This window comes from Ornithodoros turicata, chromosome 9 (assembly GCF_037126465.1).
Source record: "Ornithodoros turicata isolate Travis chromosome 9, ASM3712646v1, whole genome shotgun sequence".
In the NCBI taxonomy this organism is placed as follows: Eukaryota; Metazoa; Arthropoda; class Arachnida; order Ixodida; family Argasidae; genus Ornithodoros; species Ornithodoros turicata.
In genome coordinates, this window is record NC_088209.1 from 18,026,768 (window position 1) to 18,039,422 (window position 12,655).

At 43.8% G+C, this 12,655-nt stretch overlaps 1 protein-coding gene across 2 annotated transcripts in view; it reads right to left on the bottom strand.

Annotated features, from left to right (window-relative positions):
• The window catches only part of LOC135368256 (ATP-binding cassette sub-family A member 2-like), a 57,180-nt gene extending 48,036 nt beyond the window's left edge, over nucleotides 1-9,144 (bottom strand). For both annotated transcript variants that reach the window (XM_064601419.1, XM_064601418.1), the window contains exons 1-7: nucleotides 8,797-9,144; nucleotides 5,816-5,909; nucleotides 5,400-5,511; nucleotides 5,130-5,287; nucleotides 3,048-3,169; nucleotides 2,805-2,972; nucleotides 2,005-2,118 (exon numbers count right to left, since the gene is read on the bottom strand). In XM_064601419.1, coding sequence (XP_064457489.1) covers nucleotides 2,005-2,118; nucleotides 2,805-2,972; nucleotides 3,048-3,169; nucleotides 5,130-5,287; nucleotides 5,400-5,511; nucleotides 5,816-5,909; nucleotides 8,797-8,862 — 834 coding nt within the window. In that variant the 5' untranslated portion in view covers nucleotides 8,863-9,144. The remainder of the gene's footprint in view (nucleotides 1-2,004; nucleotides 2,119-2,804; nucleotides 2,973-3,047; nucleotides 3,170-5,129; nucleotides 5,288-5,399; nucleotides 5,512-5,815; nucleotides 5,910-8,796) is intronic.
• Between the last annotated feature and the right edge of the window lie 3,511 nt (nucleotides 9,145-12,655).

Genomic DNA, 12,655 nt, shown 5'->3' on the forward strand with positions numbered 1-12,655 from the left:
TGCGCTTTAACTTGTGTTCAAATCGAAAGCGATGCTAACAGTCTCGCTCTAGGAAACGGTTGCAAGAGCGAATTACTGGCTGCTTTCAACCCAAACCTGCTTCATCATTTCTGTAAAGGAACCGACTGTCCTTGCCTTTGCTGACCAAGGACGAGGGAGGCTCCTCCTCCTGGATGCCTGCCAATAGGAGGACGCGGAGGTAGCGGAGGAAAGGCACTTCCTAAGCCTCTGCTCTCGCCTAAGAGATGGCGCAGCGTAGTTTTGCCTGCCACAAGGCTTCTTCCATGGCGCATCATCACCAATGGCTGAATGAGGCTTAGACAGGAATGTAGCTACCATTACTTCGCCTGCCGCAAGGCTTCTGGCGTGGCGCACCCATCTAACTAATCACTTCACCATCCGCTATAGTTAAGGTGCTCTTTGGCCTTTGCCGCCTTTATGCCATTAAACTCATAATCGCTAATCTGCCAACATGGGAGGATTGCGATTGGCTTGGCTCGAGGCCAAGCGGGAGTCGCGCGTACGTCGGTTAACGTACGACGAAGCCTTGCGGCAGGCAAAGCAGCGGAAGCCACTTGTTAACGGACGGTGAAGCAGTTGGTTAGATTGGTGCGCCATGGCAGAAGTCTTGCGACACGCGAAACAACGGCAATGGTGCACCATCTCTTAGGTGAGAGCAGAGGCTTGGGAAGTGCCTGCCCTCCGCATCCTCCTATTGGCCCGCATCCAGGAGGCGGAGCCTCCCTCGCTCTTGGTCAGCAAACGCAAGGATAGTCAATGAACTTTTGTGAACATATATGTCCTGTATTTCCTTCAAAGTCGTAACGGCCACGACGCTCTGGTGGGTTTCTCCGCCGTAACACCAGTTAGGCGTCGGGAACGTAACGCGCATAGTGACGAAGTCTGCCAGCAGTAATGATTTGAATTACGCCAATATCATTTTAATGCGTCTTGAAGTGAAACCGGTACCATGAACGTGTAACACGACGCGAAGTGTGTCGCAATGCGTCTGCACGCCCTCCCTGCGCCCAAGCCCCTTTCCAGGAGAGCGTCTCCCGTTAGTTCAAACCACGACCATCCGTATTAGTTACGCGACAATAACATACAGCTTCCCCCCGCGTATGTATATAAATGTACATGCGTACAAACACTGTGTGATAAGCATGTTGTTAAATTATTGACTCAATTAAATCATGAAAAGACAACTACTCACTAAAAATTTTGATCGAACTGCAAGGCACGGCTTAAGGTTTTGCTCTCTGTGTGTTACAATCAAACGGTTTCTACGGCCTTTTCCAGTCTCAATTTTTAATATCAAAGCCGCAAATGAGTAGCTGTACGGACGCTACGTAACATGCGCTGAGCTGCACAGCAGGGCGGACACATTTGTCCTGCAGAAAGGAAAGAGCAACAGAAGCCGCTAGAAACACTATTAGATTATTCTCTATATCACATATATTTTTCGCAAGCAGTTGCTTCCTGACTTTGCACAGGCACGCACCAGCTGGATACACACATGCACAGAAATTAAGTATTGCAGGACTTTAATTTTGCAGAATAAGTGGAACCGTAAAAAAAACGGTCGTCACAAAAAAAATTATTTCTGTAGTATATGAAGGGGAAAGTGCTAGACAAATGTGCTTGAAGTATAGTAAAAGTACTTGAAATGTACTACTTAGACTAGCATTTGAGTGCCTGGTACATTAAACACTTCTTATAACTTTTTCAGTCACTAAGATTTCAATAATTTCAAGTGCAACACCCCAACAGCTCCTGCTCAGACAGTTCCTTCTACATTTCTAAAACGTGACTAAGTTATTCAAAAGGCATGCTTTTTTCATCACACAGAATTTCTAATGCAACTCTGTATCCCTTTAAATGGTGCATGCATAGTCAAAACCAGCAGGGAATTCCGACGCTGGCCTTCACCCAGACCCCCACCACAACCGTGGTTAACATTTGGGTACAAAACTGGTTATCAGGATAACAGAGAAATTATCCTACCGCTAGATTTGAGGCAACTTCTTCTGGGTCAAAATGAGGTGGACGCCGAGCATGTGAGTGGGCCGTGTCAGTGTTAAATATCCACTGCACAATGCTCAACAGCTGAGCCATTCCCTGCAGTTGAAAGGATATAGAAACTTGCAAACATGTAAACAGAATGGTCCAAACAAACGTGACAATACTTTTGCGCATCTTTATGTTTTCTCTTTAGTTTTTTCTTTGAGTTTTACTTGATTTTTGGATGTATTTTTCATTATTTTTCTCTCTCTTCTTTGTTGAACAATGCCTCCGTTATTGCTGTTCTTCTTGTTGTCACGGCGTGTTGAGTTTATGTGCTTCCTTTTTCTTTGTACAGGCGTTGGTTAGTTTTGAATTTTCTCAATTATGTCACTCAGGTTATGTGCTACTGCTGCTGCTGGAACTGTATGGCACAGCCTCCGTCAAGTTGGACCTGGCTACATTTAGCTTTGTCATCCCTCCATGTACATGGTAAACAAGGTACAACACCGAATTGAATTTCAGGCAGCGTCACAAGCAAAGAGACGAAACCTGAAGGCGTGATGAATCCCTCCAAATAATATTAATAAATAATTCAAAAAATAGTAATAAACAGACAAATAAATAAATAAATAAAAATAAATAATAATGCAATAAAAGATAAAGATCTTGTGGTCACACAATCGTTAGGTCTCGCGATACATTGTCGTGAAAAAAAAAAAAAAAGTTACATATTGCTTTTCCGCGGTTTTCTTTTTCTGACAACTACAAAATGAATAGTGTTCACAGATTCCTCATACTACCTTTGGGTTATGGTGAAGGATGTTCAAGAATTGATGTAGATGCCTCAGTGAAAGGTGCTCTAAAGGTACGGGAGATGTATCGTACAATAGTGCCGCATCACGAACCAGCCGCGTGCTACCTTCTGATGGTTGTTCACCATCCAATTTTCCAAAGATCGTTGAATAAACCTGGTGGAGAGAACCAGAAGCTCAGTTACAACCGTAATAAGGTTCGACAGAGAAATTTTAAAAAGAAATCAGTACCTGCTTCATGTCGAGAGATCCAGATAGCAGGACGTCTATCTCTTTACGTGGCATGGAAAAATTGGCTACAAGGAAGTCTCCGAGACCCCCTGGATCCTTGAGAAAATAGTCGACCCTCATAGCTAGGAGAAAAATAAGATTTCAACCTGTAAAATTATTTGGTACAAACAATCCGCCAACAACATACAAATAAGTGCAATTACAAGACAACTTTTTTTTTTTTACGAAACATGGGGTCTTGGAAGAGCATTCCCCCAAGAACCCATATTTCTTAAATTTTGTCATAATGAAAGGATGGTGCACGAAATATGCAACAAGGCCAAGGACATCACGAGCATCAACATCATCAGTGTGCCTTGTGATATGCATCTCTCAAGTCATCACTCACAGAGAAAAGCAATTATGGCAGCTCCAAAGATGCAATCCGTTATGAAGCTGCATAATGATATTAACTGCCTTCGATTGGGCTGCACTTTCACCGTTTGATTAGAACGGTGGAAGTGAAGCCTTTGCACTACACTTGACCATTCGATCGGAAAAAGGGCTACGGGAGTGCAGCCAACGCTACCTAGATGCAGAAGCCTGTTTATTGCCTCCTCTCCTTCCTTTGCAATGTAGACATATACAGGGTGTCTTCTTTTTTTATACAGATTTTTCATTAAAAAACTGTAAGGGCTGTAGACATCTTGTTTTCACTTCTATCATCTCTGGGCCGGCGGACGCTCTTGGCCATTGTTGCTCAACTGTCGAATGACTAATTAACTTTTTAATTATAAAAGCTATGAAGTTGTCCCAATGAGAACATCCGTTCCTTTCGGTCTCCTGATATCGTTGCCGTTTTCAGAACAAAAATCTGTTTGGTAGATCGTCTGCAAAAAATTTGTGAAGCAACACCATTTTTTTTCTTCATTTTAATCACTGCGCATCTTCGGATACTCGTCTTTCCTTCACTCCCAATGTGAGAGGGTGAAGGGGTACAGTGCCTCCTCATGCGTCGAAGATGAGCTTTAACTTGCAGAAACAAAACAAAAATACACGTATCAGGTGACGCTATCGAAACTGCCCTTATCTTGGGTTGCATTTTCTGTCTTCCTTTAATCTTTTTCCAGGACACAAGAGGCGACAGTGTGCTCTTTCACCCTCTCACATTGGGGGTGAAGGATATACGGGTCTTTGAAGATGCGCAATGAACAAAAACAAAAAAACAGAATTGTGTTCCTTCGTGATTTTTTTAGGACGGTCTACCGAAAGGATTTTTGTTCTGAAAACGGCTACGATACCAGGTGACTGAAAGAAACAGATGTTCTCATTGGGACAGATTCGTAGCTTTTATAATTACAAAGTTAATTAATAATTTTTAGGTAATTAGTCATTCGACGGTTGAGCAACAGATGGCCAAGAACGTCCACCGGCCCAGAGACGATAGAAGTGAAAACAGGATGTCTATAACCCTTATAGTTTTTTAGTGAAAAATCTGTATAGAAGAAAAAAACGACACAAATAGTCAGAATTTGTCCGCTATTGCGATTCGCCGTACTGTGAATTCAAGAACTCGGAAATTATTGCAGCTAACTTGGAAGTCAGCTCTTTTACAGTAATCACTCAGATAATTGCATTGCAGTGTGCAGAGGTCTGTGAGGAACAACCTGAGGCTTGCACTTTTCTATTCGGTTGGGCAGAGTGTACTTCACACAAGAGCAGAACCTGTTGTGCACTCCATTTGCACTACCCCCTTGCACTTTTCCACGAATCGAAGACAACTGTTGCTTCTGCTTTCAAGCTGAGAGATTGTGTTCATTGTAATTGTATGTGACAAATTTCATGCACATGCGACCACATTGAAATTACGTTATTCAAATTATTATTATGTTATTTTTGGGTTATTTTATTTATATTAATTTATTATTATTATTATTTAAACCTCAGTGTAGTACTTCTTGCCGCAAATGCAGTTCAACAATATACACATGCACTGTTGGTAGGTAAAACTGCAAAAGTCTTTGTCCAACAAGGTTGTGCGGATGCTGGGGAAGAGTGGTCGGCATGCATTCATGTGAATACGCATTATCTCAAGTTGGTTACCTGGTGCCTGCATAAAGCAATCATGCAGCGCAACCGGATCTTCCACTACAGTACGAAAAATCGATGGAATGAGATCCATTTCGCTCAGAGTAAATCCTGGTTGGAAGAAGTTGTGGTGCTGCGAAATGTTTTTGAGACGTTCCAGAAATGCTGTCACCCTGCCAGAGAAGTATAATGATATGTTGATTTTGCTTTGAAGCATCAAAACGTAAATGTGCAAGGAACGACCTCAGTGTGAGGATGCACTGCTAAAAGAGCGTCGAAACTCACGTGCTGTTTGGAAAAGTTGCAAACCCATTTTCGTCTCGTACACCGTTGTCGCAGAATGCTTGCATTACAGCAATCACTCCTGCAGAAGGCAGTGGAAATGCAGGGAAGGAAGCTGCGAGGAAATGTAAGTGAGCATATCTCAACGTCGTTAAGCCTTTGTCTAAATAACTTTTGTGCATCAGCTTATGTTTTCAGGTATAGTCTAAAGCCCCAATATTTTTGTAACTTGGGCACGTGGTTCATATTATGTGAAAGATAAATTTGGCCACTAAATTTTGCAAATTTTCAATGATAAAATCGATTGCTCAATTGTCTTACTTTGTTAACTTTGTTGTTCTAGCCATAAAAACTTTCTCTTAACTTCCTCTCCCCCCCCCCCCCCTTTTTTTTTGTCTTTCCTAGCCTACGCTACTTACACGACTTCACAGGGTACGCCGGCTGTTTCTTGCGAATGCCTATGAGGATGAAAAATAGCACCAGAGGAATAACGAGCTCGAAGAGAAGCACAAGCTGCAAAAGAAAAAAAAAAGAAGTTAGCGTCTGAGTGACAGTGACGAGATGACAAGCCTGCATATTATTTCAATCCTCTACCATTACTGATACCACTAAGGTGACTTCGTATAAATCATTGGTCCTTCCTAAGTTGGAGTCTGCAGCCTCCGTACGGGATCCTGAACAACACTGAATATCCTCTGGATTTACAAAAAATGTCAAACTAGGTTTCATACGTCCTATGGATATCCCTCGGATATCCATCGGACGTGCGTGTGATTCGTACAGCCAGGGGATGTTCTGCGTTGTTGGGGATACTGATCACACCACCATTTCAAACACAATAGAAACAGTACAAAACAGGGCAGCTCGATTCATATTTGGTGACTACAACTGCACCGCCAGTGTCACTGCTATGAAACATAACCTCAATCTGCCTCTACTTTGCACCCGTCGAAAAATAGCTCATCTCTGTTTGTTTCACGAGATTTATTATCATAATCCAACTCCATTTATTATCATATCCAATCTGATTCCAGAGAATCATTAATCCAACATCCTTCAGACATCTCAGATCGTACCGATCACCCACAGAAAGTCGTCATTCCTTCATGCTCAACGAGCTCATTTCACGATTCATTTCTTCCTCGTACATTGTTGGGGTGGAACCGCCTTCCCGGTACCATCACCTCCATTGCCGAAGTCAAGCAATTTAAGAAGTGTTTATGCGATTATTTCTCTGTATAGCCATTTTTCGTTCTACACGTATCCGTGCAATTTGTGCAATAAGTGCAACTTTGTTCATGTAGACCTAATTTGGAAATATTTTGTATGCTGCTTGTATTAACATCTTTTTACAAATGATTAACCCACTCCCCTCTGTATTGCCTCATAGCCCTGAGGGTAAATAAATAAAAAAGTAAATAAATAGGTTATTTTGTGCAAACACCCACTGATTAACGTCGCACGAGCTGTTCCACTAGCAATTACCCACAGTAATTCACAACTGTTTTTTTTTTGTTGCCTCATACTTATTTTTACTCGATGAAGTTACAAAGGATAAAGGGAAGCCATATATATAGATGGTCAAGTTGACGACCTGGCTTTTTGGAATACCGTTCCGATTCTCTATGAGTACTGAACCGTTCGATGTCATACCTGTCCACCTTTTTACGCGTTTGTATTGACAAACGCATACAAACGTTTTCAGAGTTCCCTATGAAGTCAGTCCAAGATCCCTTCCCTATCCCTCCTCTCCACACACACAAAAGACGTACGCATTACACAACATGCCACTATCTCACCAATGATGCACATGTGTGTTGCTGAGTGCTTGCCCTGTGTTGACACAGCTTAACAGAAAAGAGATAAAACACTGCACTGGTCAAAGTCTCACAGTCAAGGTCTCTCACATAGCTCACCGCAGCCCTACGGGACTAGAGAAGCACAGGGTAAAATTTCATAGACAAACAAGTTTATTTTTGCAGTCGTCATCCAAGGTCACGGACATCAGACGTCAATATTATGCTGTCAATTACGTGTCACGCAGCAAGTACTCTAATGACAATATGCGAGCTGTATCGATGCAGTGTTTACATGTTTTTGCCTACAACTGTGGCTTATCTTTAACTGATTCCAGTATTTTAGCACAGGATTCTTCTGTCCACTGCCACCCCATACTGAGGAAAATAATCTTTTGCTGCAGCAGAAGACCCCCCTCCTTTTTTTTTGTTTGCTTGGTAAACAAAACTTCCATCTTGCCCCGAGAAGCAGGAAGTGCTTGTATATAAATACGCAGTCATGTGTAGCTCATCCATTTTGAAAAAGCTAACAGTGTTACTATGTTAATAAGTACTTCCCTGCTCTAGCAGTTATAATATTAGCTGAGCTAGCCATTACAAGGCGTCCTATATCCTGTGCACTTTCCAGGTTGTTTCCGCATGCGAGATATCACTTGAGCAAATTGTGTGAATCTCTGTGTGGCAGCCCGCGTGTGTATTATACACACGGTTTTGTGCGTTTTGTGTAGCCGGGGCCATTGCCCCTACCTTCACCCATACATTATTTTGCAGCTCCTGCTGAGAGGCCGAAGATTTACATGAAAGAAACAGATTGCGAAGTTGGGGCTATTCAATTTTGTTACGGCAGGGCATTTGTCAAAAGATCATCAATGTACTCCGGGGTTCATAAACAGAGAACTTGTAAAGTGCCTGTGGAATCACGCACAGTGGCGGATCCAAGGGGGGGATCGCCCCCCCCCCCCAAAAAAAGAAAAGAAACAACAACAAAAAAACAACATTAGTTTATACATTGAATTTCCCTCTTCCCCATCCCTCACTACGCGCCCCGACAAAGAAACCCCCCCAACCGAGGGCCGATCTGGATCCGCCCCTGATCACGGTATGCAAGTTTGGAGCGTGCAAAGTTCTACGACACAGCATAGGCACGAGGCAGCGCAGGCCACCGCGAAACGTTAATAGGAAAAAAAAACGAAGTAGATAGGAGAGAAGAAGAAGATAAGGTTGTAGCTGTATCGATAAGGTCATTATCAGTTCCTCGCTCGCAGCTTCGGAAAAGCAGTACCATTTGTTTTGCAACAGCCTGTTCATGAGCCGCATACATACAGCTTGGGACAAAAGTTTACGGAACACGACACCTGTCGTATCTCTATCCACTTCTCAGTATGTGCGTCCGTTCGATCCTGTTTGTAGGCTGTCGCTGCAACGGAGAAGTGCGACACCCTGGGGTTCAGTAAAACTTTTGTCTCATAGAATCTTTTTACTGCTCTTTTCACAAAATGTCAGGCGAAACAAATGGTACTGTTTTTCCGAAAGTACGAGCTAGGAGCTGGATAACGAACCTTATCGCATCACGGGAAAACAGAAAATGAATCCGCGAGACTTACTGGCTTTCTCTTCTTCAGGGTATAATTCTTCCATAGCAGCAATCGTAGTTGGAGACAGAAGCCCATATTAGCCCCGCATCTGGGAAGAACGACTGTTTACCCCCCACTCGAATGCACGAAACAAAACCAATCAGCTGTTCACGCTACAACAAAGCGTTCCGATTCCAGTAGATCTCTCCGTGGTAACAGCAATGCAAACCACGCACATGAATGCCGAACACCTACAACACAACAGATGAGGAATGTAAAGCCTCTATCTTTGAGCACAAGTCGTAAATGCAAGTTTTCACCAGCAGTACTACCACCACACTGTTACCTAATCGCTGCCATAACGGCACGTTTGTAGTTTGTAGCGGATTGCAACAGAGGGAGCGACACGCGACTTGCGCAAGCGCCACTCTACACTCTACCACGGGTGTGCGCTATGCGCTGCGCGTGCGTCTGTGTCACGCCGTCATGCGCTGAGGGAGTTCCCGAACGGTTGATGCGAAAGGCGAAAAACATCGGCGAGCTGCATATACGTATTACAAAGGCGAAGGAAACACAATCGTGCAAATGGATTGCTTTCATTTGAATGGGTCCTGATGCGCGTCTCTTCCATTTTGCAAAAGCGTATACAGGGGAGTCAAGTCCCCTGTAGATCACATACACAAAACACAGAAACCGACACTGAAGATTTTTGTTTAAGTTTAATTTGTACAAGCTTTCGCGTGGAGGTCCACGCCTCCTCAGGTACCTGAGGAAGCGTGGACCTCCACGCGAAAGCTTGTACAAATTAAACTTAAACAAAAATCTTCAGTGTCGATCGGTTTCTGTATTCAATTTTGCAAACAAAACAAGCAGTTTTGGTTGTTCGTTGAAAGTGTATACCCACTCGGGGATCTCACCATGGGTGCGTTACCAGAAATTTTTGCAGGGGCGGGGGGGGGGGGGGGGGGGGGGGCGTCAAAGTACTTCCAGGGAGGGGGCACGCGAGCAACCCCCCACCCCCGCCTAGCTCCTTCTTCCGGAGGCGGTCGTTGCGGACTGTGTGGGTGTTCAGAGGTTCTTATTATGACATCTGAGATTGATCATCACGACCTGCAAGTGGGCTTCGCCTTATTGCAAACACTATTAGGTGAAGCTTCACGTTACCGCCTTTTTTGGGCTCCGTTCTGCAAGTCGGCTTCACATCATTACACTCGACCGTTAGGTGAAGCCCACTTTACACTGCTTACAGTATATTCTGTCACTAAAATCTACAACTTCTGTGACCTCATAGTCAACACTGTACTCTGGGAACGCATGCTCCAGTAATGTACTCCCAACTTTCAGAGTTATATGTTCAGTAACAGATGGAAATATGTGCAGTACGGGAAATTCACGATGTAAACATAGAAATGAGGAGGTACACACAAAGCAGGCTGCATGGATCATGTTGACTTAACTCTCAATGCAGTTCATCCCACTAATGCAGTCTACCATACACAACACTGAGGGACCCTTCTCTCACGATATGTTATACTGCACAAAGAGGCTCACAAGTTTGGAGCAGAAAGTCATTGAATGAGCATAACACCACAAAATATTTCACCATGAGGTATTCGAAATTACTCAGATTGGGCCTTTTGTGAATATTCGAATTCGATTCGCCTTCAGAAGAAATTATTCAGATTCGATTTGCAATGGAAATTTTGCTATTCGCACAGCTCTACGAAATACCCACCAGAAAGGCAAAAAAAAAAAATATCCAAAAACTAAGCAGATGTTGAGGTCGCACGGGATACCAGCCAGGACAGAATACCGGAGACAATTATCAAATTGCAAAGCCATCGGCAGGCTTACGTCGCACGGGAGTGCAGCCTCCTTGAGAGGGGGCAATTCTCTGGAGAATACACTGTGCGAGTAGGTCAGCTGTCTGCACAGCTCCCCAGTATCCCTCTTTCCCCTACTGCCCCATTGATCCCTCCCTCAAATGAGGGGGCAACAGCTCCCAGGTTAGATGCACATGGTTTCTCCTGCGAACCCACACAGAGTATCATGCCAGTCTACATAAACATCCCACTTATTCTTGCCTTATGATAGGACATAAAATTTGTCACGTGGTTACCCCAAAGCTTACCCTGTCTCTTGCGCAGAGACACCACCACCTAGGTACAGAAAGCCTGCGCGCTCGTCGATGTGATGTAACAATTAAGAGTCAGCCAATCAGGATAGTGTTTTCAACGGCCATAGCCAATCACAAACATGCTTTCAGCAGTCGTGGAGAAGAACCATCGTCGTCTGCGAGTTGTGACTGAACGTCCCCGCGTACCAAATATGAAAATACAGCGCAAAACGGTCTCAATCTTTCTAAAAAACTGATTTTCTGGAAAGCGTCTTGCACTTTTTGTCTAAATATTTAGGTCGGCAGGTTCCAGGTGAGCTGCAATCTTTTGCGGGTTCTTGAATTCGCACAACGGTGAATCACAGTAGCAGACGAGTTCTGACTCTTAATTGAAAGAGGGAGAGTAGGCAATGTGCAAGGATTTCTCTATCTAGGTGGTGATGGCAGAGACGAGCTGTCGTAATGTGCCACCGCAGTTCTTGCAATAATTGAGAAACGAGCCACCATACGCAGCAAAATGACTCTCGCAGTGCACTTATTTCTGGCTTTAATCCCGCTCGGACACTGGTGGAGACACTTGAGAGCGAACGCCTCTAAGCCATGCGAGATCCAGACGTGAAGTCCTGTTCATCCGTTCACTGAAGTTGGGCTTCCACAAACTATCACATTCCTGTACAGGATAACTAAGGTATGACTTTTTAGGGTTTTACCAGATTACGCCCAATATTTACCCCCCGGATTAAATCGTCAACAACAGGGCTTAACCGGATATTCCCCCGAAAGCTGCTGGAACAGGGGGATCCAAAGTCATCACAGCTAAAACGGAACTTTGGAAACTGCGTTGTAGGTGTGCATATACGCTTGTACAAACTGCCAAAACAGAGACGCTGCTGCCTCTTAAATGTATGGACTACATATTGACACTCTGCGTCTACTGGTGTGTCATGTGTATTATGCCAAGCAAATCTAAGATTTACACCCGACTCAATTCAATTCAACCGGAATTGGCCTGAATCTGTTTCAGTTCAACTTGATTACACCAGAATTATTGAAGCAAAATCGAACCTGATATCATTTACCCCCATCGTTGCTGAAATTGTCAGGCTCTAAGAACAGCCTGCCTCAAAATATTTCAAATATGCAGTATAGTTGGAGCCTGAAGTTTTCGGGACATATTTTTTTCTAAATTCGGGGAGTAAAAATCGGGCAAAATAAACATGTGCTCTAAATTCATGCGAATTTGGGTGGAAAAACTTCCAGTGCGCTAAATTCTGGGAGAAATCGGGCTCAGTTACCCAGACTAACTGAACTGGTTCGGTACAAATGGTGATGTAACTGAGTTTGCTGTCAAACAAGTTAGTGTGCATTCCTACAGACGTTTAGGTGAGGGCAATTTGCTGGGTAAAAATTGGGTTTCGCCCTAAAGAGGCAACCTTCAATTCGGGGTGCATATTTGGGGAGGAACTGGGTTAAACGCTCAAACTTCAGGCTCCAAGTATAGTTAGCTCAACCTTCATGCATGTTTGTTCATGCATTACACTCCTGTAACACAGCAGAAGTTACCTACAAGGGAAGCGGAGACAGCAAATGTCGGAACCTCATGGATACATGCTCTGTATTATGGTAGGCAGAACACATTTCTGCACCAATGGTCATGGGGTAGGGCTGTGATGTCATGTAATATTTGTCATCTCGGACACCCATTGAAATGTGAGATGCACAAAACTCCTCGTTACATGATTCACAGCTGAACAGAGCTCACAGCAGTTACTG